The sequence below is a fragment of the Gracilinanus agilis genome, chromosome 1, assembly GCF_016433145.1.
Source record: "Gracilinanus agilis isolate LMUSP501 chromosome 1, AgileGrace, whole genome shotgun sequence".
Classification (NCBI taxonomy): domain Eukaryota; kingdom Metazoa; phylum Chordata; class Mammalia; order Didelphimorphia; family Didelphidae; genus Gracilinanus; species Gracilinanus agilis.
The window spans coordinates 632,302,082-632,325,892 of record NC_058130.1 but is presented as its reverse complement, the minus strand read 5'-3'; the positions used below and the strand labels follow the sequence as shown (position 1 = coordinate 632,325,892).

The 23,811-nt window shown below is 34.9% G+C and overlaps 2 protein-coding genes across 2 annotated transcripts in view; both read left to right on the top strand.

Annotated features, from left to right (window-relative positions):
- The window catches only part of RAD54B (RAD54 homolog B), a 124,860-nt gene that overhangs the window by 14,981 nt on the left and 86,068 nt on the right, over nt 1-23,811 (top strand). The gene's annotated exons all lie outside the window — the stretch shown is intronic.
- LOC123231889 (fibrinogen silencer binding protein) lies at nt 17,087-23,745 on the top strand. The gene is made up of 2 exons (XM_044658198.1): nt 17,087-17,460; nt 23,223-23,745. The coding sequence occupies exons 1-2, from the start codon at nt 17,087-17,089 to the stop codon at nt 23,743-23,745; spliced, it is 897 nt and encodes a 298-aa protein (XP_044514133.1).

Below are 23,811 nucleotides of genomic sequence, written 5' to 3'. Positions count from 1 at the left end.
GTCAATGGCCTCTGGAGTTGTCATCCACTATGGTAAAGTGATTTGTGAACTCTAATACTTTGTGACTGGTAGGAGTGCTTAAGTTTTTGATTGATTAATTTAAAAGTTGCTGATTGATAGACAAAGAAAGTTTGATTCACTCTTCATACTGGACAAGTCACTTAACCCCCATTGCCTAGCCCTTTACACTTTTCTTAGAATATATCATATTGCTTCTAAGTCAGAAGGTAAGGGTTTAAAAAAAAAGATTACTAGAATGATTTTTATCCTCGTTTGAAAAATAATTAAGTTAGGTTAAGATGTTTGGAGTTTGTGATATATTTAATAAATAAAGCAAAGCTTTCTATAAGTATTCATTTCAAATTGTATTCCATTGTATTGGTTGAATAAATAGATATAATTTATAAGTCTATAATAGGTTTATTATATATATATATATTTATAATAAGTCCAATAGGCTAGAGAATATAGTTTCTCAGATATAGATATACATGAATACAACTTGTTAATTTTCTCTCTTTCACTGGTAATTTTTCGAAGTCTTTTAGTACATTGGAGAATTGTGGGAGCATATCTGACATCAACTGTGAAAGGCTTTAATGAATGTCATTTGAGCCTTTATTATCTTCTAAGCTGTCAGAGTTCTTTCTTACTATGTATTGCTGGGTTCCTAGGATAGAGGTATGCTGGAGCTAGTTCATGCTGGCTTGTTAGACTTATTTGTTAAATTTCAATACAATATGAATATACCTCGGAAATTTGCAAATACTGCAAACTAGAGTTTGATTTGTTGATCCTAAGAAAGTGATGAAGTAGATGTTAATGCAAATTGAAGTTGAGTTTATTGTGTGTAGTGTATAATCTCCCCCTCTGCCCAAGCTGGTTAAACATTTATCAGCACATTCTGCTGTAACTACTATCAGATGATTTATGAAATTCCAGTTGATATTGCCCATGATTACTGATTATTTTCTTTTTCTCCTTACATGTATGCTTTTCCCCCCATAGCCAGCTCCCCATGATTAATCTCTATTACTAATGTCAATTCCAGTTAATTTTGTTTTGTCCATTTTTGTTTCAGCCATGTCCTACATTTGTCTCCTTTTTCTTAGTCCCACCTCAGTTTCTTTGGTCCTAGAGAAAAGAGTAAAGTTAATAAGAAGCAGTTTTTATTTTATTTTATTTTTAATTGAACTCTTTTTGGCCTAATTAATTTAGAGAAGGGCTTTGTTTGGGAGTGGGGGAAGATTCATATCTGCCCTTCTGTTTCCATTCAGGGAGAGAGAAGTTTACTAAGAAAAGGAATTAAGGGTTACCTTGTGGTACAGCCATTGTTGTCTGCAAGTAAGAAAGACATTACAATGTGATCTTAGACTTACAGATTCATAGAGGTAATGGCTAGCTTTGTGACAACAAACACATTGCTTAACTCCTCTGAGCCTCAACTTTCTTGTCTATAAAGTGAGGATAGTGGTATTGTTACAAGTCTCAACTGAAATGATAAGTGTAAAGTACTTTCTAAGTTCTAAAGTGTTATATACAAAATGCTTTTTATTATTGTTGGGTTGTTTGAGTTGTGCTTGACTCTTTGGGATTTTCTTGGCAAAGATACTGGAATGGTTTGTCATTTTCTTTTATAGTATACCTGCTAGCTATTATTATTTTTAATATTCTAGAATTTCTTAAGGGGAGGTATTGGAAAGCTCCAAAGGGGGGTGGGAACTTCTCCCAAATGGTATACAAATGTCATTTTGCTCATTAACTAATGTCTTTTTTTTTTTTTTTTGATTTTCTTTTAAACCCTTGTACTTTGGTGTATTGTCTCATAGGTGGAAGATTGGTAAGGGTGGGCAATGGGGGTCAAGTGACTTGCCCAGGGTCACACAGCTGGGAAGTGGCTGAGGCCGGGTTTGAACTTAGGACCTCCTGTCTCTAGGCCTGACTCTCACTCCACTGAGCTATCCAGCTGCCCCCTAACTAATGTCTTTTTGAGAGATTTAAAGTTGATGTGCCAGACAATATAAAGAAAGAAGTTAAGCAAGAAACAACAACAGGATAGTTAGGTTGACACAAGGGGTCCTCCAAATATTAAAGCTATACTAAGACTTTGGGGACCTCCTATTATTTGTTGGGAAAATTTTTTTGCAATACAACAATTAAAAAAATTTTTTTTAACCCTTACCTTCCACCTTAGAATCAATACTGTGTATTGGCTCTAAAGTAGAAGAATTGTAAGAGTAGGCAATGGGGGTTAAGTGACTTGCCTAGGGTCACACAGTTAGGAAGAATCTGAGGCCAGATTTGAACATAGGACTTCCTGTCTCTAGGCCTGGCTCTCAATCCAATGAGCCACCAGCTGCCCCCCAGCAATTTAATTTATTTTGTGCTCAGATGTTATGGTTTGATATAAAAATAATTTTGATATAATTGTCTTTGAATGTAGTTTCTGAATTTTAATTCTTAAACCGAATATGGTTTGTTAAATTGGACAAAATTAAGCACATATGGCATGCCACACACCATACTAAAGGCTCTGAATATAAAGATAAAAATTAAGAGATTATGTATAAATTTAAATTTTGAGACTTCTTGAATATAGTCTGTACAAAGATGATTTGAAATCCATAGTTTGAGATGTAACATCTTTTGAAATCTTTAAATTGGAATTTACTTCAGTGTTCTAAAGATCCATGATGTTATTGCAGTGTGTTTACTTCCTCTATCAATATAAATTGCAACCCTTCATTCTTATGTAGGACATCTTGATAATTGCTATGAGAAATTGATCACCTCCTAGACAACCTTAGTTGACCACTCAAAACTTAGAGAAGTCATCAGAAACTAATATGCTACAAGATCTTTTCAGCTTGGAAGGACATTCTTGAAGTCTTTACATCTTGGGTTGCAATGGTTTCAGATTACAGAGGGTCACTTTCATGCCATGATGAAATACTGGAATTGGACTTTATTGAAAGAATTTGGAATTCAATTTCATTTTTGTGGGCTTCATTATATAATAATATTTTAACTTTTTAAAATCTTATATTGAATAGAAGAAAACTCAGGGATTGATTCTTAGAATTTGTTTAAGCAAAACTATTTTGATTGTCTTGTCTTCTTGGATTTTTAAGTCCTTTTATAAATTTTTTTGGTTTTTATTTCTGAATTTGGTAAATAGGATATGTAATGAGTAATTACAGATAGCAAAAATGTCAATATATATAATTTTTTTGAGTTTCTCTTGTAGTATAACTATAGTTTAAATCAGATAACTTGTTTAAAATGATCACAAGATATAGTTTGTTAATTCTTTCTATTCTCATTTAATTTCCTGTTTTAGTATCAGAATTTTCAAGTCCTTTGATTGTACTTGAAACACTGAAATGCAAGAATTTTCTGTTTTAAAAATGCCCATTGTTGTATAACTGTAGTTTATAGTATGAAATTTAATTGTAAATTAAGTGTAGTGGTCTTTTGAGATACCTTATTGCAGTACTGAGTTTAGTTTTTTTTGATATATGTTGTTAAAGGGAGCATTTAACTATATTATAGTCACTGACTTGATTTAACTATTTAGAATAAGTGTTTTCTGTCTGAAGTACATAAAATCATGGCGGTAATAGAAATATATATTAGCTTAAAGTGAAATTAAAAAAATTAGCCTATATTCAGACAAGTAAGGCATTAAATTAAAGAATAGCTAGAATTATTTTCATTTTATGTGTCTGTCCATTTTCTGTGCAGATTGAAGGCTCAAGTGCTATTTTCTTCTATTAATGATTCTTTGAAAAATGTAAAATGTTGTAAATGCTAATTTCTTATTGGTGGTTGAGCAAAGTTGAATTGGGCCAAGACAACTATGCTCCCTTAGCAAAGTTTAAAAACTGTCTCAACTATGTTACTATCTGCTGGGAATTTTCAGATTATTATATAATAATATAGTCATCAAAGAATTATCTATTTGCCATAGAGTAGATTTTTTTAATCTTTAAAGTATATACATTTATAAAAATATGTCCCTTATTATCCATTATTATCCATTCCTCATTTCTTCCCATGAATTTTGTGTTAGGTGACTGACCACATTGCTTACTCCTAATTCTGGCTATATAACTAACTATAATATCAAGTAAATATTATTGTTGTATACCAGAAGAACAGCCACCAAATCAAAATACCATTTAGTTTATTTTATAATTTAATCTGTAAATTGAAACCTTGGTCTGCAGTTAACTTTTCTTTGTTGTTATTTAGTCATATCCAATTCTTTATGAAGCCATAAAGCCATGAACCTGTAGCCCTTCATGGAATTTTCTTGGCAAAGATACTGGAGTGGTTTGCCCTCTTCTGTGAATCTTTTTGTCAAGAGATAATTGACTTGCCCACAGTCACACAGGTAGGAAATGACTGAAACTGGGTTTGAACTCATGCCTTCCTGACTCCAGTCCCAGTGCTCTATCCACTGTACCACTTTCACCACCCAGTGAAGAAAATTAGGGAAGGTTTTAAAAAAAAAGAAGAAATGATAAGCAGATTAATTTTTTAAAATCTTGGAAAGAACTATGAGATAATGAAGAGTGAAATGAGTAGAACCAAGAGAACACTATATATAAGTACAGATATAATATTTGAAGAGTAACTTGTAAATGCTTACCTCCAAAGAACGAATTGAAAGATTGAGACTGTTTGCTGGATGATGCATTCGATAGTGTGGATAGGGGAGGGAGGGATCAAGATATCTGGAAATAAATTCTATCATTTAAAGAATAAAAAAGAAAAATACTGGATATTAAATTTTTAAAATAAAGTTGAGGCATATTAATGTAAAAATTCATACTAGTTTTTATATTTTTAAGAAAAAATTTAGGTATGTTAAACTGCTTAAAATCAAGAAAATCTTGTTTCTAATAAATAGAACTTATTAATATGCAAAGCTTTTGTGGATTCTGAATGTATTATGGCACAATGAATTCCTAGCTATTTAAAATTTTTAGTATCAAAGGTTGAGACTACTGCAAATAATTTTAAAAAGTTATCCCAATTACTTATCAAAGCAAAAATATGCTTAGTGTTTACAAGTGAAAGATATTAGAAGAGATATTTATGTGATTTCCTAATTTATGGTAGATAGTTTGAGATCTTATTTTGTTTGCATTTTGAATGTTTATGTACATATAAATACAAACAATTTGTTAGAAGTAAAAGATCTATCCATAAAGACTGGATAGAGTAGGTCAGTCAAGCCTAAAATAGGAGAGTGTATTCAGGAGGAGAAGGCTGTCAAGTGTAAAATGTAGTAGGTAGGTTGAGAAGGATGAACATTTGCATTAGTGAGAGCAGTTTCACTTTAGTGATGGGGTTGAAATCCAAATTTCATTGAATTGAGAAATGAGTGAAAAGGAAACTGAAGCAATTAATTTTGACAGATTTTATTTTAGGAGTTTGTGAAGGGGAGAAGAGAAATTGGATGATAGGTTAAGAGAGGGAGGAAGAGTGAAGACAAAAGAGTTAACTAGATAAGGATATGAACCTGTAAGACTAGAAGGATTTTGGTATTTTTGACAGAAATAGGGAGGTTGGGAAGAAGAGTGGTTTTGGGGGAAAAGATAAATTAAAATCTTTTTGGACATATGGTTGAGATGTCTCTGGTGCATCCAGTTTGAAATGTCCAATTTTATGATGTGAGATTGAAGCTCAGAGTAGAGTCTGGGATAGTGTGTGTGTGTGTGTGTGTGTGTGTGTGTGTGTGTGTGTATCTATCATCTATCTGTCTATCTGGATCATCTGTGAAGAAATGATAGTTTAAATTCCTAGAAGCTGATGAGGTTATAGAGAATGTGTAGGATTTGAAAAGAAAATCCTAGGGATAGTTCTTTGGTGAACTTATGATTAGGGATATAACATGGTTAGTTACTCTAGCAGATGAAACTGAAAAGGAGCAGTTAGATAGGCAAGATGAGAACTAGAGGAGCATAGTGCCATGAATTGCAACTAATTGGCACAGTGAGATTCATCTCTTTGTATTCAAATCTGACATAGACATTAGCTGTGTGACCTTGGGCAAGGTCACTTAACTGTGTGTGTGCCTCAGTTTCCTCATCTGTGAAATGAGTTGGAGAAGTAAATGTCAAACCACTCTTAATATCTTTGCCAAGAATATATGAGGTCATGAAGAGTCAGAGAGAACTGAAAAACGACTGAAGAGTGCCATGATTACCAAAAGAGGAGAGAATAAAAGGACTGGAATGTTAAATAAGTCACATAGGTTGAAAAAGAGTAAAGACAGAAAAAATAGATTTGGTGATTAAAAGTTCCTTGATAACTTTGGAGAGTGTGAGGTAAATATTTAGGGAACCACTAACTCAGTCCATCTTGGAAAGACTCAACATAGTCATCACAGAGTCATTTGGCATGTCTGATGACCTGACAGCCTGACATCAGGGTCCTGGTCCCTGGTGTTCCATCATCAGCATCTCAGCTTCAACATCTCAGCATTAGTGACAGTGCCCTAGCACAGGCTTAATGTCACATGACATTTGATAGCTATTGGCCTATGATCCCAGGCTAGGAGGAGCTATAAAAAGTCAGCATGAGAAGTGGAGAGTTCTTTTTTCTGATCTGGACTTTTGAACTAACTTGCTCCCTGAGCTGGTGCTGTTCTCTCTGCTCTCTTTTCTCACCAGGCCATCTGTGGCTTGGAGGCTGGTTGAAATGGAGGATTGGATTTTTAACTAAATTTAGAAAGACTAAAAATCCTTTTTTCTGTCTTTCTCTTTACTAATAAATGCTTATCAACCTAGTAATAAGCCTCCAGATTAATTTTTATTTATAACAAGAGATAATAGTTTCAGAGATAATAGTTCCAGCTGAGTTATAAAGATGGAATCTAGGCTATAGAAAGTTAAGAAGAGAGTGAGAAGAAAAGTAGTAGTGAAGTCTGAATTGTTTTATCCAGGGAAGGATGCATTACTCTTTGCTTATGAAAAATATAATCCAGTCACTGAAGCTCCTTTGAAGGTGTTGGAAATTTGCTCCAAAAGTTGCATGGGTGGTTAGATTGAAAGGGTTTATATAGTACAAAGTGTAGATAAAAATAAAATTCAAACTAGCTAGATGGTAGGTTCTTTGAATTTAAATGTCTAAAAAATAGGCTAGATTACATATGTGTCTGTATTTTACTTCTAGAGTTTAGACACATATACCTATGTGCCACTTTAAGCTAAAGCTTACCCACAGCGTGCAAGCTTTATTTGCTCAAACTTATGAGGTAGGAGACCGGGTTAGGGAGGATCAGAATCAATCAAAATTAGAGCACATAGTACATAGAGTGCTGAAACTGGAGTCAAGAAGATTTGGTTTCTAGTCTTGCCTCAAACCTTTATTATACTTACTGTAATCTAAGAACTGGGAAGGTCACTCAGTCTTTTTTCAGCCTTGGTTTCCTCATCTGTAAAATGGGAACAGTAATAGCATCTACCTTTCGGAGTTGTATAAATGAATTAACATGGAAAGTGCTATATGCATTTTAGCTGTCATCAACAGCATTAGTTAACAAACATTTACTAAAGGACCTATTCATGCCAGGCCCTATGCTTTGTACTGTGGATACACAGAAAAAAATGAAACTTTTCTAGTTCCTAGGAGGCCTGCATTTTATTGGGATAGACAACATGTAAATACATAATTAATCCATGGTGATTTGAGGGGAGGAAGTCATGGACACCAGAAGCACTGCATAAGATGAATTGCAATAGTGGATAAAATATAAAGTATTGCACCTAGTTTCAAAAGTCAACTGTACAAATAAAAGAGAAGAGCTAGATTAACTAATGTGAAAAGTGGCTAGGAGTTTTGGTAACTGAAAGCTTACTGTGAGTCAGAATTGTTATGTATATGCCAAAAAAGCTGATGCAGATCTTACACTACAATAATAGCATTAGAATATCTAGAACAAAGGTAATAGTAGTCCCATTTTACTGTGCTTAAGCCACATGTTTTTAGTCCTGTACACAATATTTTAAGAACATTGACAAATGGAAGGCATCTATGATTGTGAGGGAACATCGACCTTTCTTAGGGAATAATTGTAGGAAGTGGAGTTATTTATCTTGTAGATGAAAGGAGTTAGAAGGGGATACAGTCTTCCTCTTCAAATATTTGAAGAGCTAGCCTGTCAAAAATTGAACTTATTCTCTTCCATCTTATTAAAGGACAGAACCAGAAATGAAAGGGAAACAAATTTTAGTTTATTCTAAGGTTAAAAACAGAATGGACTGTCTCGAGGTAGTTAGTTCTTGTCAATGATGGAGTTAAAACAGAATTTGACATTTTTAATTTTTATAATTATAACATAGTTATAAATAACAATAACGATATTTATACATTTATACTTCTGGGCATCTAAAAGTCAGTGCAGCTTTTAGCTATTACCTGTTTAAGAATTAAAGCTTAAAACTTCTCTGAGACTTCTGGGATACACAGTTATCCTAGCAAGCAGTAAACTGCCAAATATTTATTATTTACTATGTTTTAGATTTTGTGCTAAGTGCTGACAACAGTATAGGCATTATTTCCCCTTAAAAAAAATTTAATGAACTGAGTCCTGAGAGATTAAATATTGGCCCTGGGTGAGAAGACTAGTAAGGGAAAAACAAGTACTTAACTTTAGTTCTCTGGTTTTCAGGTTAAGTATCTTTTCAGTGATGCCAAATTGTCTTTCACTCATGAATAGATTGGACTAAATAATCTCTAAATGCCTTTCCTATTAAGTCTGTGATCTACAATGGTATTTTTAGAAAACAAAAATTTCCAACTATTAACCAATTTAACATATATCACAAACTTTTATTCCAATAGCTTTGGAATGATTTCATTTTTAAACTATGTATAGTATCAGCAACTACAATATGGGCTGGGGGGAGAAGAGAGAAGGAAAAGGAACAAACATTTGTCAAGTACCAATTATGTGCTAGGTAATATGCTAAAGCACTTTACATATATTATCTTATTTGATCTTCTAAACAACCCTGTGAGATAGGTGCTAATTTCCATTTTTATAGTTGAGGAAACTGAAGTTGACAGAGGTTAAGTGATTTGTTCTTGGTTACTTAGCTATTCCTGGTCTGAGGCCTCATTTGAATTTTTTTTTATTTATTTTTTTATTTTAAACCCTTAACTTCTGTGTATTGACTTATAGGTGGAAGATTGGTAAGGGTAGGCAATGGGGGTCAAGTGACTTGCCCAGGGTCACACAGCTGGGAAGTGTCTGAGGCCGCCTCATTTGAATTTTTGAAGTTATTTGGTTGTGCCTGACTCTTTTGGTCCCATTTTGGGTATTCTTGGCAAAGATACTAGAATGATTTAACATTTCCTTCTCCTGCTCATTTTACAGATGAGGAAGTTGAGGGAAACAGTTAAGTAACTTGCCTAGGGTCACACAGCTAGTAAATGTCAGAGGCTAAATTTGAACTCGAGAAGATGTCTTCTAGACTCCAGGACCAGTATGCTGCCCCTTATTTTGAACTCATGTCCAGGACTCTGTCATTTAAATTATTAAAAGTTGAATATTTTATGTGAAAACACTAAGGATTTGAGGAGAATTGATATAGGGGGCAGCAAGAGAAAGTGGTTTAAAGATACATAGGTATAAAAATAATTAGTTGGTCAGTAAGCATGAATTTTGTCCCAGGTACCATGCTTGGAACTGGCCCTGTGATTTCATTAGCACAGGGTACTGTCAGTTGTGGAAGGTCTTTGAATTTCTTATATCAGTGCAACTTGGCTCCTTCTTATCAATTTATAGTTTTAGAAAGTTGCCTAGAGAAGAGATGGCCCACTTTTGTAAAGCTCTCAAATGCAGCCCAAACCAGATTAAAATATAATTAGAAAACTTTTAATAAAATAAATAAAAATATAATACTACATATGAAATAATGTTAGATAATTAATTTCTCACCAGCTGTCCTACTTTGGGACTTCTCTGACTGACTTCTTCACCATGTCTCAGGGAAGCTTATTGGGATAACCTGATCATCCAGTAAAGTCTCCTTAGCCCTCATATTCCACCTCATCATTTCTCTCTTCCTCTCTGATTGGAGGGTGAGGCCATGAACTCCAAACCTCTTTTGAAGGAGAAAGCTCAGCTCCAACTCTCCTTTTTTCTTACCTGGCTACACTACTCTGGGACTTTTCAGCCTGACTTCTCCATCTTGACTTCCTGTTTTCTTGCCATCTCCTTCTCCTACTCCCTCCCTTTTTAATACTGTCTTTCATTTCTATTAGTGTTCTGTCTTTACCCAGTAGACTGTAAGCTTCTTGAGGGCAAGGATTGTATTTTTAAAATACTTCTATCATCTGGGCTTAGCACAATTTCTAGTTTGAAATGTATATAGGATATTTGAGAAGATTAATATCTCTGGTGTGATGTCTTGTTGAGCCTCTTTCCTTCCTTTAAAAATACTATTTTTGGGGGCAGCTGGGTAGCTCAGTGGAGTGAGAGTCAGGCCTAGAGACAGGAGGTCCTGGGTTCAAACCCGGCCTCAGCCACTTCCCAGCTGTGTGACCCTGGACAAGTCACTTGACCCCCGTTGCCCACCCTTACCAATCTTCCACCTATGAGACAATACACCGAAAGTACAAGGGTTTAAAAAAAAATACTATTTTTTCTCATTACATGTAAAAACAATTTTTAACATCTTTAAAAATTTTTTGAATTATAGAATTTTCCTTTCCACCTTCTCTTCTCTCTCCCTCCCTGAGATGGTAAGCAGTCTGATATAGATTTTGCATGTGCAATCATATAAAACATTTTCCCATATTTATCATTTTGTGGAAGAGATCTCAAACCAAAAAAGAAAAAGAAAGTGAAATATGGGATGTTTTGGTCTGCATTCAGACTCCATCAGTTATTTTACTGCAGTTGAACGACATTTTTCATTATGAGACCTTGGGATTGTCTTGGATTACTCTTCCTGAGATTAGTTAGGTCATTCACAGTTATTCATCAAACAGTATTGCTATTACTGTGTACAGTGTTCTTCTCATTCTGCTCACTTCACTTTGCATCAGTTCATTTCCAGATTTTTTTTTCTGAAATCCTCCCTCCCTCCCTTCCTTTCCTTCCTCCCTTCTTTCCTCCCTTGTTTCCCTCCCTGAGTGCAGGGATGGGGCAGTTGGTGTTAAATGACTTACCCAGGATCACAAAGCTAGGCCATGTCTGAGCTCACACTTGAATCTAGGACTTCCCATCTCCAGTCCTGGAACCTCTAGCTGCTCCTACTGCTTGCCATTTATTATAACACAATAGCATTCCATCACAATCATATACCACAAACTTGTTCAACCATTCCCCAATTAATAGATATTCCCTCAATTTCCAATTCTTTGCCACCACAAAAGAGCTACTATATTTATGTATAAATAGGTCTCCCCTCCCCTTTTTTATCTCTTTGGGATATAGACCTAGTAGTGATATTGCTGGATTAAAGGGGTACGCTCACTTTTAGAACCCTTGAGCGTAGTTCCAGATTTGCTCTCCAGAATGGTTGGATCAAATCGCAGCTCCACCAGTGTTGCATTAGTGTCCCAATTTTCCCACATCTGGTCCAACATTTATCATTTGTGAAGCCCCTTTTATGACTGCTCTCCTCCTTTGGTATCTACCTGCTACCCAATTTTCACCTAAGGGTAACTGCAGAACTCAAACCTTTTGGTGAGTTAGGTGGGGGATGTCTACCTCAGGCTTTCAAAGTCTTCCTCTGCTGGAAGTGGTAGATGAGAACAATTTGTTCCAATGGCCCTGAAGGTGCCTGAAGCAAGTGATGTGGAGTGTTAGACTTGGAAGAAGCCAAGGTTATCTACTGCATCATCACCAGTCATTTTGACTTTTGTCTTGCCACTGGACTTTGATGACTCTAGAAAAGAGTGAGGCTGATGACTTTGTGCAACTTTGCCTCATTTAAATCTAATTTATGCCTATGTCAAAAGACATCACCATGATGTCATAGGCCTTGAGAAAGAACAAAACAGCTTGAAGCAGGTGCTGAATAATATTTATTGAATGATTTAATATTAATTTGTGGCTTTCTAAGTCACTATATGGCCTACAGATTCTTGCAGCCCCTGGCTTAGACTTCTGGAAGGTTAGAATCTTCCCAGGATCTGGTATCCAGTTTGTCAGAGGCTGAACTCTGCTATGCTACCTTTCTTGAAGGTACATAGGAGAGAGAAACTTGGCATTCTGTTTAGTGTTGTGATAGGCACTTAAGATTCAGCAATTTAAAATGAAACATCCCTTGCCCTCAAGGAGCATACATTTTTATGTAGAAACAACATGAAAATAAAAGCTATTTATTTATTTAATTTAAAATCTTCTGCCTTAGAAATCAATATTGTGTTTTGCTTCTAAAGCAGAAGAATGATAAGTAAGGGCTAGGAATTGTAAGGACAGGTTTGCAAAAAGTGGAGTTTGGAATGTTTGGAACAGAAGTGATCTGTTAAATGACTTGCCCAGGGTCACACAGCTAGGAAGTATCTGAAGCCACATTTGAACCTAGGACTTTTAATCTCTAGAATATTAAGATTAAAAATCTCTGGTGACTATATCTTAATTTATAAATATTTATCAAATAATTTAAAAAGAGAAAGAAAAGGCTCTTCCCTTCTCAAGCCTCTTCTAGCCACCTTTCCCAAATAAGCTGCTGGATCACACAAGGGGAACACCAGTGCACACCTAACCACCTCCTCTCATTGTAATTTTCAGGCAAAAGAGCCAGCCCTACTTCCTTTCTCCAGTCTGATTGTCTCCCCAGTGAATCATGGGGGAAAGGGAGAATTGTGAGCATTTAACACTAGCCTGCATCCCTTTTCTTTTTTTCTTGGTACCTTAAGATCAGCCTTAAATTTTAAATGGAAAGTTTAATACTGAGTTTTAAAATAGCCCTTTCTCTAATTGACTTAGGTTTCAATTCAACCCTGTTCTTTGATTCAGTTAAGAACAAAGGCTGATGCTTTATCGGTCAACAGACTACTTAAGGTAAAGGGGATGCATGCTTACTCTTGGGGTAAGCTAGAGGCGTTGAGGCTCCCTGCTTGCTTCTTGTCCCAAGTGACTCCTGGTTTCTGGAAGACCTGCCTCTGATCCAGACTGAGGCCAGAGTCTGCCAGTTCTGACAGACTTAGAAAAGTGATGCCACAATGTAAAATTGGACTGGGGAAAGGAAGTAGTACTCTTTTGCTTAGGAACCATGTTGAGGGGAGGTAGCTAGGTGAGCACTGGCAAACCCATAGTATGACCTTGCAGCTGGCTTGGGGGAAGGTAGGTAGGAGAGTACCAGTGTGGGCAAGCATTACAAAGACTTAAAAAGGAAATAGCCAGCCACATGTAGCTGGTGCCTTTTCTTTCTCTGATCTGCATTTAAAATTATTTAATAAATACATATAAATTAAGATAGTCTTCAGAGAACTTTAATCTTAAGAGAAATTAGTAAGTTTTATATAAAGTAAATATGAAGTGTTTCTTAGGAGGAGGCAGGGATTAGGAAAGGTCTTGGAAGGTTAAGGCTCAAACCTGCTAAAGTTGGGAGGAAATGCCTTCTAGGTATGGATAGATAATATATATTGAAATAGGACAGAAACCAGAGGTAGAATATCATGTGATTAACAGCTGGACGTGTGTCAAGAGGAATAATGAATAATAATCCAATAATAGTAGATTGGAGTCAGGTTGTGAAGGGCTTTAAGGGCCAAACAATTGCTAAAGATAATAAAAATTAGAACTCGTATTAGAGAGGGTTTGGAAAGACAAGTGTTTGATGTAGTTATGAATGAGCTATGAATGCAATCTTTCAGGAAAACCATTTGGAACTATTCCAATAAAGTAAATCATTCTTACCCTGTGACACATTTTTCCCCTATTTGACATATACCCTGAGAAATTTAGTATAGTAGACAAAGTTGAAGACTTGGAGTCAGGAACAATAGAATTCAAATCCTATCTCTAACTCTTAATATATATTGATTCTGAGTAAGTAATTTCCCTTTTTCCACTCTTGTTTCCTCATCTGTAAAACGAAGTAATAATAACATTCCTCATAAAGTTGTGAATTTAAATGAGATAATGTGAAGAGCTTTTGCAAATCTTAAAGTGTACTATATGAATGCTTGCTGTTATTATTATATATGAGTTGTTCCTTTTGTATTTATGTGTATGAGGTGGTTGCTAAAGTACTTTCCAACTCTGAAATCCTGTGATTCAGTGGCATTTTAGTCACTTTTTTTTTCATAATCCCAAATTGCTTTTTATACTGATTGAACCAATCCACAAATCCACCAACAGAGAATTATATGCCTTTCTGTCTGTGCAGCCCTTCTAGCAAGTATGCTGTGTCCTACTCTTTCAGAGCCAGGTCTTACAAATTTGTTCCTCAAGGGCTATATGGGGTTTTCTGGGAGAATGAGCACCTCTGATGTATGAGGGCTGGTCATCCACTTTTGTTGTCCACTTATCACCCAACTTTCACCTGTGGCTGGGCTGGCTGCCAAACTCTTTGCATGGACTCAAGACTCCCAGTTTCCTGCAGCTTGCTTTCAACCTTTTAAAATACCCAATATTGGAGGGACCAGTCCCTTCACCTCTAACAGGAAAAGATCAAACACAGAGGTAAGGATCCAGGACTTTTTAAAAGGCCATAGAAGAGAAGGGGAAAAGTCCCCAGTAGTTATACTACCAAAGCAAGAGTGACCAGAGGACCTAGGTAGAGGCTGTCTTAGCTTTTGAAGGTGCCTTATTCTTGCTTAATAGCCATTTGAAAAAGTTTTCTCCCAACCATGTAGTTAGCAGACCAGAACCAGTTACAGAATATTTAGATCTGTTTAAAGTCTAATGATCCCCAATCTTTTGAAGTTTTTTCATTACATAGCATCACAACTCTCTCAGTGTCAAGCCCCTTAGCTTCTCTGCTTGGGGAGAAACTGCACATGTGCCAGACCCAATACTCCTCTAACATTAACTATTGTCATCAAAACAATTATTTCTATTTGATTTTCAGGACACTGTTGAGTGGCAGGCCTGGGTAAGCATCCATTGTCCACTAAAAGCTGTAAAAAGCCACTGTAATAATTTGAAAAGTACTTTATCTATTTAAAATACCCATCACCAACTTCATTCACGGCATATTACATCCTACAGAAATCTACATAGCTACATCAGGCCTAGTTTAATCTTTCCTTTAAACCACTTATGTTATTTTGCTTTCCTCCTGGATGAAAATGTTGCTTCTTGTTTCATTTAAATACTTCTTTCTCCTCAATCCTGTCAAGAGGGATTCTGGAGAAGCAGATAGAGTATTCCCAAAATAATTCTTTATAGTCTCTCACATCTTCCAACTGCTTTACTATGTTCTTGCCCTTTTAAAAATATTCATGTTAAAATTTTAAGTTCCCTGATCTCTGTTCTAGAATGCCCAAGGTGTTGAAATTCTCCTGATATTCAGGAAAGAAATTTTATAGTATTTATTATTCAAGGAAGATAAGACTAAAATATTATTTCCTTAGCTCTTAATTTTCTCTGGTTTCCTCACTTTTTTTCTTCATACAAAGTAGTCTTAAATATAAGCTTTGGAAAAATCAGACTTAGCTTGGTAGAATAACTTACTGCAGTGTTGTTGTCTCTTTTCCCCCCACCCCACCTCCCTTAGAATGTAAGCTCCTTAAGAGAAGGGAATACTTTATTTTTGCCTTTGTATCCCTAATGTCTGGCACATGGAATTCACTTAATAAATGTTTGTTGATATATTGATTGAATATGATTGATGTGATAATAGATGCTATGAGTTGCTTCTCCCTTTGTAACCAATCCCCAAAAGAATTTAAAAGACCAGTTGGGAAACTATAACAGTTGTGGTGAATTGGCTTAGATATACTATAGTTCATTTACTTATGTAGAAATCTCTAATCCTAGAGAAAATAAGTTAAATTACTATGCTTTGTTCAAACTGGGATTTAAATGGACAAACCAATGTGGCAAACTGATTCTACTGCACTGAATGCTTCCTTTTGTGGTCTAAATTGTGTGTGTGTGTGTGTGTGTGTGTGTGTGTGTGTATGCATGCATGCATATATGTCTGTGTGCTCGCTGTGCAAACACAGCTAAACAAGTATTTGTTTCTGTTATAACACTAAATGCATTTTTTATTACTTGCAATCTGAAAGCTTGATTTTTGCCAGTTCTTTGAGGGAATGGTGATTTTTACATATGATAAAGCATGTTAGCATATGTTTGAATTGCATTGTAGTGAGAATATTTATTCCTTAAACAAAAGGAAAACCCCAATGACAACCTTAAATTTTTGGATTGTGTTTCCAGCCAAACCTCTTACATTTTAAGAAAAACTGTGCCAGGGGATAAGGTAGACTGGAAAATGGAGGGGAAGCTTAGCTTTACTGTGGAGTCTGAGTCTGGGTGTAACCTAACTAGCTAGAGGATATGCAATTCATGATTGACAGCGGGACTAGCATTATGCAAATACTGTAAGAGAGAACAGCAGCTCAGGAACAGTGATCAGGGGCTCTGTTAGGGATCTTTCTACACACGCCACTCTCTAGTTTTTCATTTTTCTGTTTCCTGTGTTTGTAAATAAATAGCACAAAACAGTTTTTTCTTCATTTGTCTTCACTAAAGCAAAGCTACAGTGCAGTTTCAGTTCATAGCTAGATATACATGTGTGAGAAACTGATATTCTCATTAAATTAGGTAATTTTTAGAAGGGCACTATGCTTATCTTTGGACCTTTGTGTATTAAATCCTGTTTAGGGCTATTCTCTTTACACACAAGTGTGTTCTGCTTGTGCCTTCCTGTCTTCTCCAGTGAAAAGTCTTATGTAGGTCAGGCTTGGCTTAAGCAGATTTCCTGAACCTGCGTCAGCTTAAGCTGGAGGAATTTTAATAAACCCTCCCCTGTAGGCGTGGGCCTAAATGAGGCTAGCCTAGTTAAGCCTGATCTTTTTTTTCTGTTTGTGAAAAAGAGCTGAGCAGAGCCAGAGACTGCATGGTGGTTTCAGAAACTGCCTACTTAATTCGGAAATAACAATGGTTGGAAAGGCTAGATCTTCTAATTTTACATTATCTGAAAAGCTTGATTTGCTAAAGCTGGTAAAGCCATATGTTAAAATTCTTGAAGAGCACACTAATAAACATTCAGTAATAGTGGAAAAGAACAAATGCTGGGATATCATAGCAGACAAATATAATGCTATTGGAGTAGATCGCCCGCCTCGTACAGCACAAGGCCTGCGTACCCTCTATAAAAGGCTCAAAGAATACGCCAAACAGGAGCTCTTGCAGCAAAAGGAGACTCTGTTAGATCATAGGAGCAGTATTTCTGAGCCAACCAAGAAAGTTGTGGAAATGATTCCCCAGATTTCCAGTGTGTGCCTAGGAAGAGACAAGAACAATATACAAAGGTAAGATTTCTTTTACTTTTTTTTTTTACTGGGAAATTATGGCGCCTCCTATCTTTTGGGCTTTGCTTAGCTGTGATACTGAGATACAGATGTGCATAGAAAGCTTCCCTACAGATGGCGAAATGGTGCCTTTGTTTTGCTTTGTCAAATGCAAAAAAGTCAACTAAATTTATTCTTATATTTTTATATTTATTTTTGTCCAATTTCCAGAAAGAGAGAATGAAGAAAAATGCATGGGATGAAATTTGTGATTGCCACCCATATTCTTTATCTCCCTTAATAGTGAATTACTTAAACAGAGGTTCAGAAAAGTTATCCCCTCCACCTCCACTGTTCATTTTAGGCAAATTGCTCATGGGAGCTATATTTTACATATAACTTCTAATAAAAATGTTCAATTTGGTATCAGGGAAGATAAAATGACAATTTAATACCTCATAATATTATTTATAAATTATCATTGTCTAAAGATATTTAATAGACTTTTAATTGAAAGCAGTTTAAATACAACCCAAATAAGTAATGAAAACATTGTTTTTACATGTTAAAAAAATTTAATTGTTGCTATCTCATTCTACATATAAAACACATTTTTAAGTAGGAGAGTTTTAGTTTTTTTGACTTTTTCTATATTAACATTGATAGTTTCTCTTTGTTATGTTTCACCACACATTAAGTTACTAACTAGTTTTGACCTGAATTACAGATCAAAAAGGACGTGTGAAAGCTTTCTCTTAAAGCTTTCTAACTATGCTAAAGTTCCAAACTGTAATACTATCTCTACACATAGTTTTTTCCCCTTTGGGTGAATGGACAGCTAAGTTCAGTTTTGGTTAAATTTGTACACTTTGGCACTCAAATAAGAATAATCAACTAAACAAAGCCAAGTTTAAATAGTATAAAAGCTAAAAAGGTCAACTTATTAGCATTCTGCTCTGATTAGATAACTTTCATTTTCATTTATTGTGATTCCCTTTTGAGGGGTGTGACTTTCATTCATTTAACAGTCAGTATCCTCCAAATAAAACTTCCAGAACTTTTCCTTTTTGGATAGGATTTATAATTTATAATTCTAGGCTAGTGAAATGCTTTTTAAGTTTAGGAAGGAGGCAAGAAGAAAAAATTACCATTACATTGTACTTAACTGAGAGAACCTTAGAAAACAACACCCCCCCTCCCCCTTTGTATAAAGATATTGGTTATAATTAGTTGATAAAACTGGAAAAATTATTAAAGAAAACTAGAATGTAGGTGTACAATGATCTAATTCATGGTGCCATTCTTTAAAACAAATAGTATAGAAATTGAATGATTAAACATTATATATCTTAACATGCCAGATACATTTCAAAATAATTTACAATAAAGGGAAATCTACAGGAGCTTTCCACTTGTTTTCAGAAAATGCTTTCTCCTCTATCATTGTAGGAAAAAGGGCCTTTAGAGTCATATATGTGGTTGTACAAGTTTCTCATTTGCAACCTTATTACAAGGAAAAATATACACAAAGCTTGAATTTTGGATGATTATATATTTTTAAAAGAACACTTACTAAGAAAGAACCATTCATGGATATATACTATCCAGTGAAATGTGCTTTAAAAAGAAAGTGCATGTACACTGGGTCATTTGATCCTTTTCTTAACCCTAGGAAGTAGTTTATTATTCCGTTTTATAGATATAAGAACTTGGGCTCATAGAGATTGTGACTTGTTTAAAGTCATTTAGCTAATTAGTAATAGAGCTATAATAAACACCAGCTCTTCTGATTCCAAGTCTAGTGCTTATTCCTCCTCACCATACTGCCTGTCACTTAATGTTTTCTAGAGATCTGAGTGTGCCAGAGTTGATGTGCATTTGCAATTGATGTGCATTCTTTAAAATGAATGTTCAAAGTATGCAAACTTTTCTTAGGTTGATTGGAATTATGGAGCATGTTTTTTAAAAGCCATATGCTTTCTTACTTCGTACAATATATGTATTGTACTTTTTTACTATTGTCCGCATTTCATTTTTCTCCTTTCTACCTATCATTACTTTTCTCCTATTTCTGTTAAGAATGACCTCTTTTATAGATTTCTGGGTAATATTAATAACCTGTAAGATTTTGCTACTTAATGCCATAGATATTTATTATGCAATTTAAAATATTTTTAATTTATCTGAAAATATCTCAAAATAATTCTAAAAATTATGTATATCTTTCATTATCTTTTTTTTTTTTTTTTTTTGGTTCAAAACACCAGCTTGGAATTCAAGTGACCTGGACTCTAGTCCTAGCTTTGCCATTAAATAGCTTGACATTGGTCAAGTCACTTAACATCTGTAGTTCTGAGTTTTCTCATTTATAAAGTAAGGGGATTGGATTAAATCTTGAAAGTCTTTTCCAATTCTTAACTGTTAATGATTCAGTGATAATATAGAATGGCTTGCCTATTGATTTCATCAGGTACCTTGTTCATTTCTTCAGAAGGAAAAACATTACTATGAATAAGAGTGTGTAATTGTACTCTTGTGTATAATTTGTTTTACATATTTGATTTTTAAGGTTAAGTTCCTTTTTTCTAAAATTGAATTTTCTCCTATTAAATTACATATTATTACTATTAGATTAACACTTGTTATATTTTGCACCCCAGAAAAATCAATTTTTTGAATATCAGAAATCCATCCTGTAGCACTTTAATTCACCTCTATAATGCTTTTACCATCATTATGATTTTTTGCAATGTTGTGACAAAAATCAAACAAACATAGGATTATATATAAGACATTGCTAATTTATATAGGATTATAATGCTTATTCTTAGTTGAGACTAAGAAACTCAGTTATACCTACAAATTGGTAACAGGTTGACAAGAGTTAAAAAATCCCAAGAAATACTAAAAGCTCATTTTTAGTTATTTAAACCTTCTATCTTCCCAGATTTTTAAGCATAGCATCTAATATAGAGTAAAATTTGCTTCTTATTTTGATTTGAATTATATCTTTATTCCCTTATCTGGATTTTGGAGGAGGTGTTATTCCTTCAATATAAAGACTGGGTCATAAGAAATTTAGTTTTCTGCTTGTTAAAATACTTTCCTCACAATAACTTGTGAAGTAGGAAGTACAAAAAAATCATAGTAGCTGAAAATGATGTAGCATTTTTGTGTACATTATCTCATTTGAGCCTCTTCCCAGTATTCTCAGGGAGATACTTTAGGTAATTTTATCCTTATTTTATATGTGAAGAAACTGAGGCTTGGAGATGTTAAGTGGTTTACTTTTGGAAACTTAATTAGTTATTAGAAGCAGGATTCAAACCCAGATGTTCTGACTCTTTAAGTGTAGCACTTTGTCTAATATTATGATGAGAAATAAGCCTAGTGATGTTAATGATAGCCCATGGTCACATAACTAGTTTTGGAGCTGAGCTTTTTTTTTTTTTTTTTTTTAATTTTTTTATTTTATTTTAAACCCTTAACTTCTGTGTATTGACTTATAGGTGGAAGAGTGGTAAGGGTGGGCAATGGGGGTCAAGTGACTTGCCCAGGGTCACACAGCTGGGAAGTGTCTGAGGCCAGATTTGAACCTAGGACCTCCCATCTCTAGGCCTGACTCTCAATCCACTGAGCTACCCAGCTGCCCCCAGGAGCTGAGCTTTTGAAGAAATAAAAAGCACTGGTGTTTCCAAAGAGATGGAAACTTTTTGTCTATAGTCATAATATTTTCATTTTTGGAAAATATGTTGGATCAGCTCTCCATTAAAGTCCCAATCATGGAAGTTATCCTGTGTTTTTGGTTGTTTTGCCTATGAAGTGCATGTCCTACCAAGTTAGAAAGGATTTTATGGCCCAGCTGTGTATCTCTTTTCTGAGAACCAACTTAGAAAAGTTGAGATGCTCATGAACAAAAGTGGCCATCAGATGACTTTTTTCCTTCTCAGTATTCATAAAACTGAGAATTGGGGTGAGCAAGGTCTTCATTTTGTAAGAAGTACTCATGTATGAAATTAGTCAATATTCAGCTCTAAAATGTAATAATTTCCCCCCTAAAACTGTACCTTGCATATTTTTTATTTTATTTGTCTTAAGCAGATAGTTAAATTTTTTTTTTTTGTTGCAAAACACTGATCTGGATAAACTTGAATGTTTAATTCTACTAAAATCGTTCTATAGGGTTTTTACTCTTATACTTTTTAGTTTTAAAAGGAAATGAGACAAAAAAGTACAGGACACAAAACAATGGAAGAAGCAGGATATTTGGGCCATATTTCATTGAATTCAACAAATAGTCTTTAGGTGCAGAAGTAGAGAAGTTAAAAGATTTAGATGAGACCTCCTTTGATCCTCTTGGAACTTTTAGCCAGTGGCTTGGTGATAAGAATTAAATTATCTTATCATTGGACTATTTAGTACATGCATGGTGTTTAAGTCTAGGGTAGTTTGAAATTTTAATAGCTTAAAATTGAGATTAGAGGAAACATTGTGTACATAATTAAGAATCATTAACAGATGCCATCCTTTTGACAAAAACGAATATTCCAGTAATTGTTTTTCCTCAAGAATGTTTACTTTGTGATAAAGTTTATACTATAATATAAATCTGTAATATTTCCTCTTTCCCCTCCCCCAAGTTAAGTTTCATTTTGCAAAGTTGTGAGGCATTTAATAGCATTAAGTTAATGGGTAGAAAAAATGGTTGAGGAAATACAATACTATTATTTCATGGTATGTTGGGGAGAGCAGTAGGTTTGGAATCAGAAGATTTGTGTTCAAATGTTAGCTTTACTACTTGTCATTATATACTTCTTCAAGAGATTTAATACTCTCTATATGTCAGTTTTTCATCTGTTTAATAAGGAGTTTGGACAAGATGATCTCTTATAGCTCAAAAATCCAATGAACTCAATGGTAGCACGATGCTTTGCTGTTCCCTGGAATCAAAAGCTGCCTTGATTTTCCTCTAGTCAAAAGGAGTAAATATTGTTAAATCTGTTGTGCATACCTCCAAATCAAACATATTCCAAGATCCCTTGTTCTTTTCTTGCCAGCATTCTTGTTTGCCCTAGTACAATTTGGGCCACTGTGTATTGATACTCTAATTCTGACTTGGAGGAGAATCTAGTAGAATAGAAAGTGGGATTTGAGGATTTAGGGTGAAGTAGAGAAAACCTATATCTGAAGACCCAAAGAGCATTAAAACACTATGTGTATCAGGTCACATGATCCTCCACTGCATAGGAGTCATAGAACCAGTATATTTTTCACTGATGCCCTTGGAATTAGCCTCCTCTTCTTTTCTTATTCTGTGAACTTACGTTTTTTTTTTTTTTAAAGGGATTTTTTTTTTAAACCCTTGTACTTCCGTGTATTGTCTCATAGGTGGAAGATTGGTAAGGGTGGGCAATGGGGTCAAGTGACTTGCCCAGGGTCACACAGCTGGGAAGTGGCTGAGGCCGGGTTTGAACCTAGGACCTCCTATCTCTAGGCCTGACTCTCACTCCACTGAGCTACCCAGCTGCCCCCTGAACTTATGTTTTTTAAAATGTTTTTCATTTGTATTTTCCTCTGCTTAATGATACATGATTATCATAGACATTCAGATAAAAACAAACAATACATAATTCTGAGATCAGAATTTTAGAATGTGATTATTAGTATTTTCAATGAAATGAAGTAGCTTTAAATATTAAGAATTTACAGGATTTAGGAAAATATGCTCTAAATATGCTTTTGTTTCATTTCATTTGGTGTGTATGTTTGTGTGTGTGCTTTAGTGCAAACGTGGATAAGGAAGCGCATGCAGGTACCAGTTTGCCACAGGTGATGTTGGAACACCATCCTATTGCTATTACAGTGGAATTGGACCAAGAAGAAGATATTAAACCACCTCCTTCACTAATTGTAGATGCTCAACAGAATGAGACATTAGAACAAAGAGAAGAGCATGAATTGGTCCGTGTTATGGAGCAATCTTCACCCTCGCTCTCTCCTGTTGATACAAGAATGACATTATCACCATCTTCTCTTCCAAGGAGAGATGATTTTTTTAGACATGAAAGCGGAGAACATTTTAGACCATTATTAGGATATGACCCACAAACATTGCAAATGATGAAGGAGGAGCATCAGATAATTTTAGAAAATCAAAGAAAATTTGGACTGTATGTTCAAGAAAAGAGGGATGGATTAAAGAGAAGGCAGCAGCTTGAGGAAGAACTTCTAAAAGCAAAAATCAAAGTGGAGAGGCTGAGAGCAATACGCCTAAGACGAGATCTTCCTGAATACAATAGTCTCTAAATATTTATTGTTTTGTCTCATAACTTGAAATTTTCACCTGTGATTTATTTAATTAAATGGTTTTGA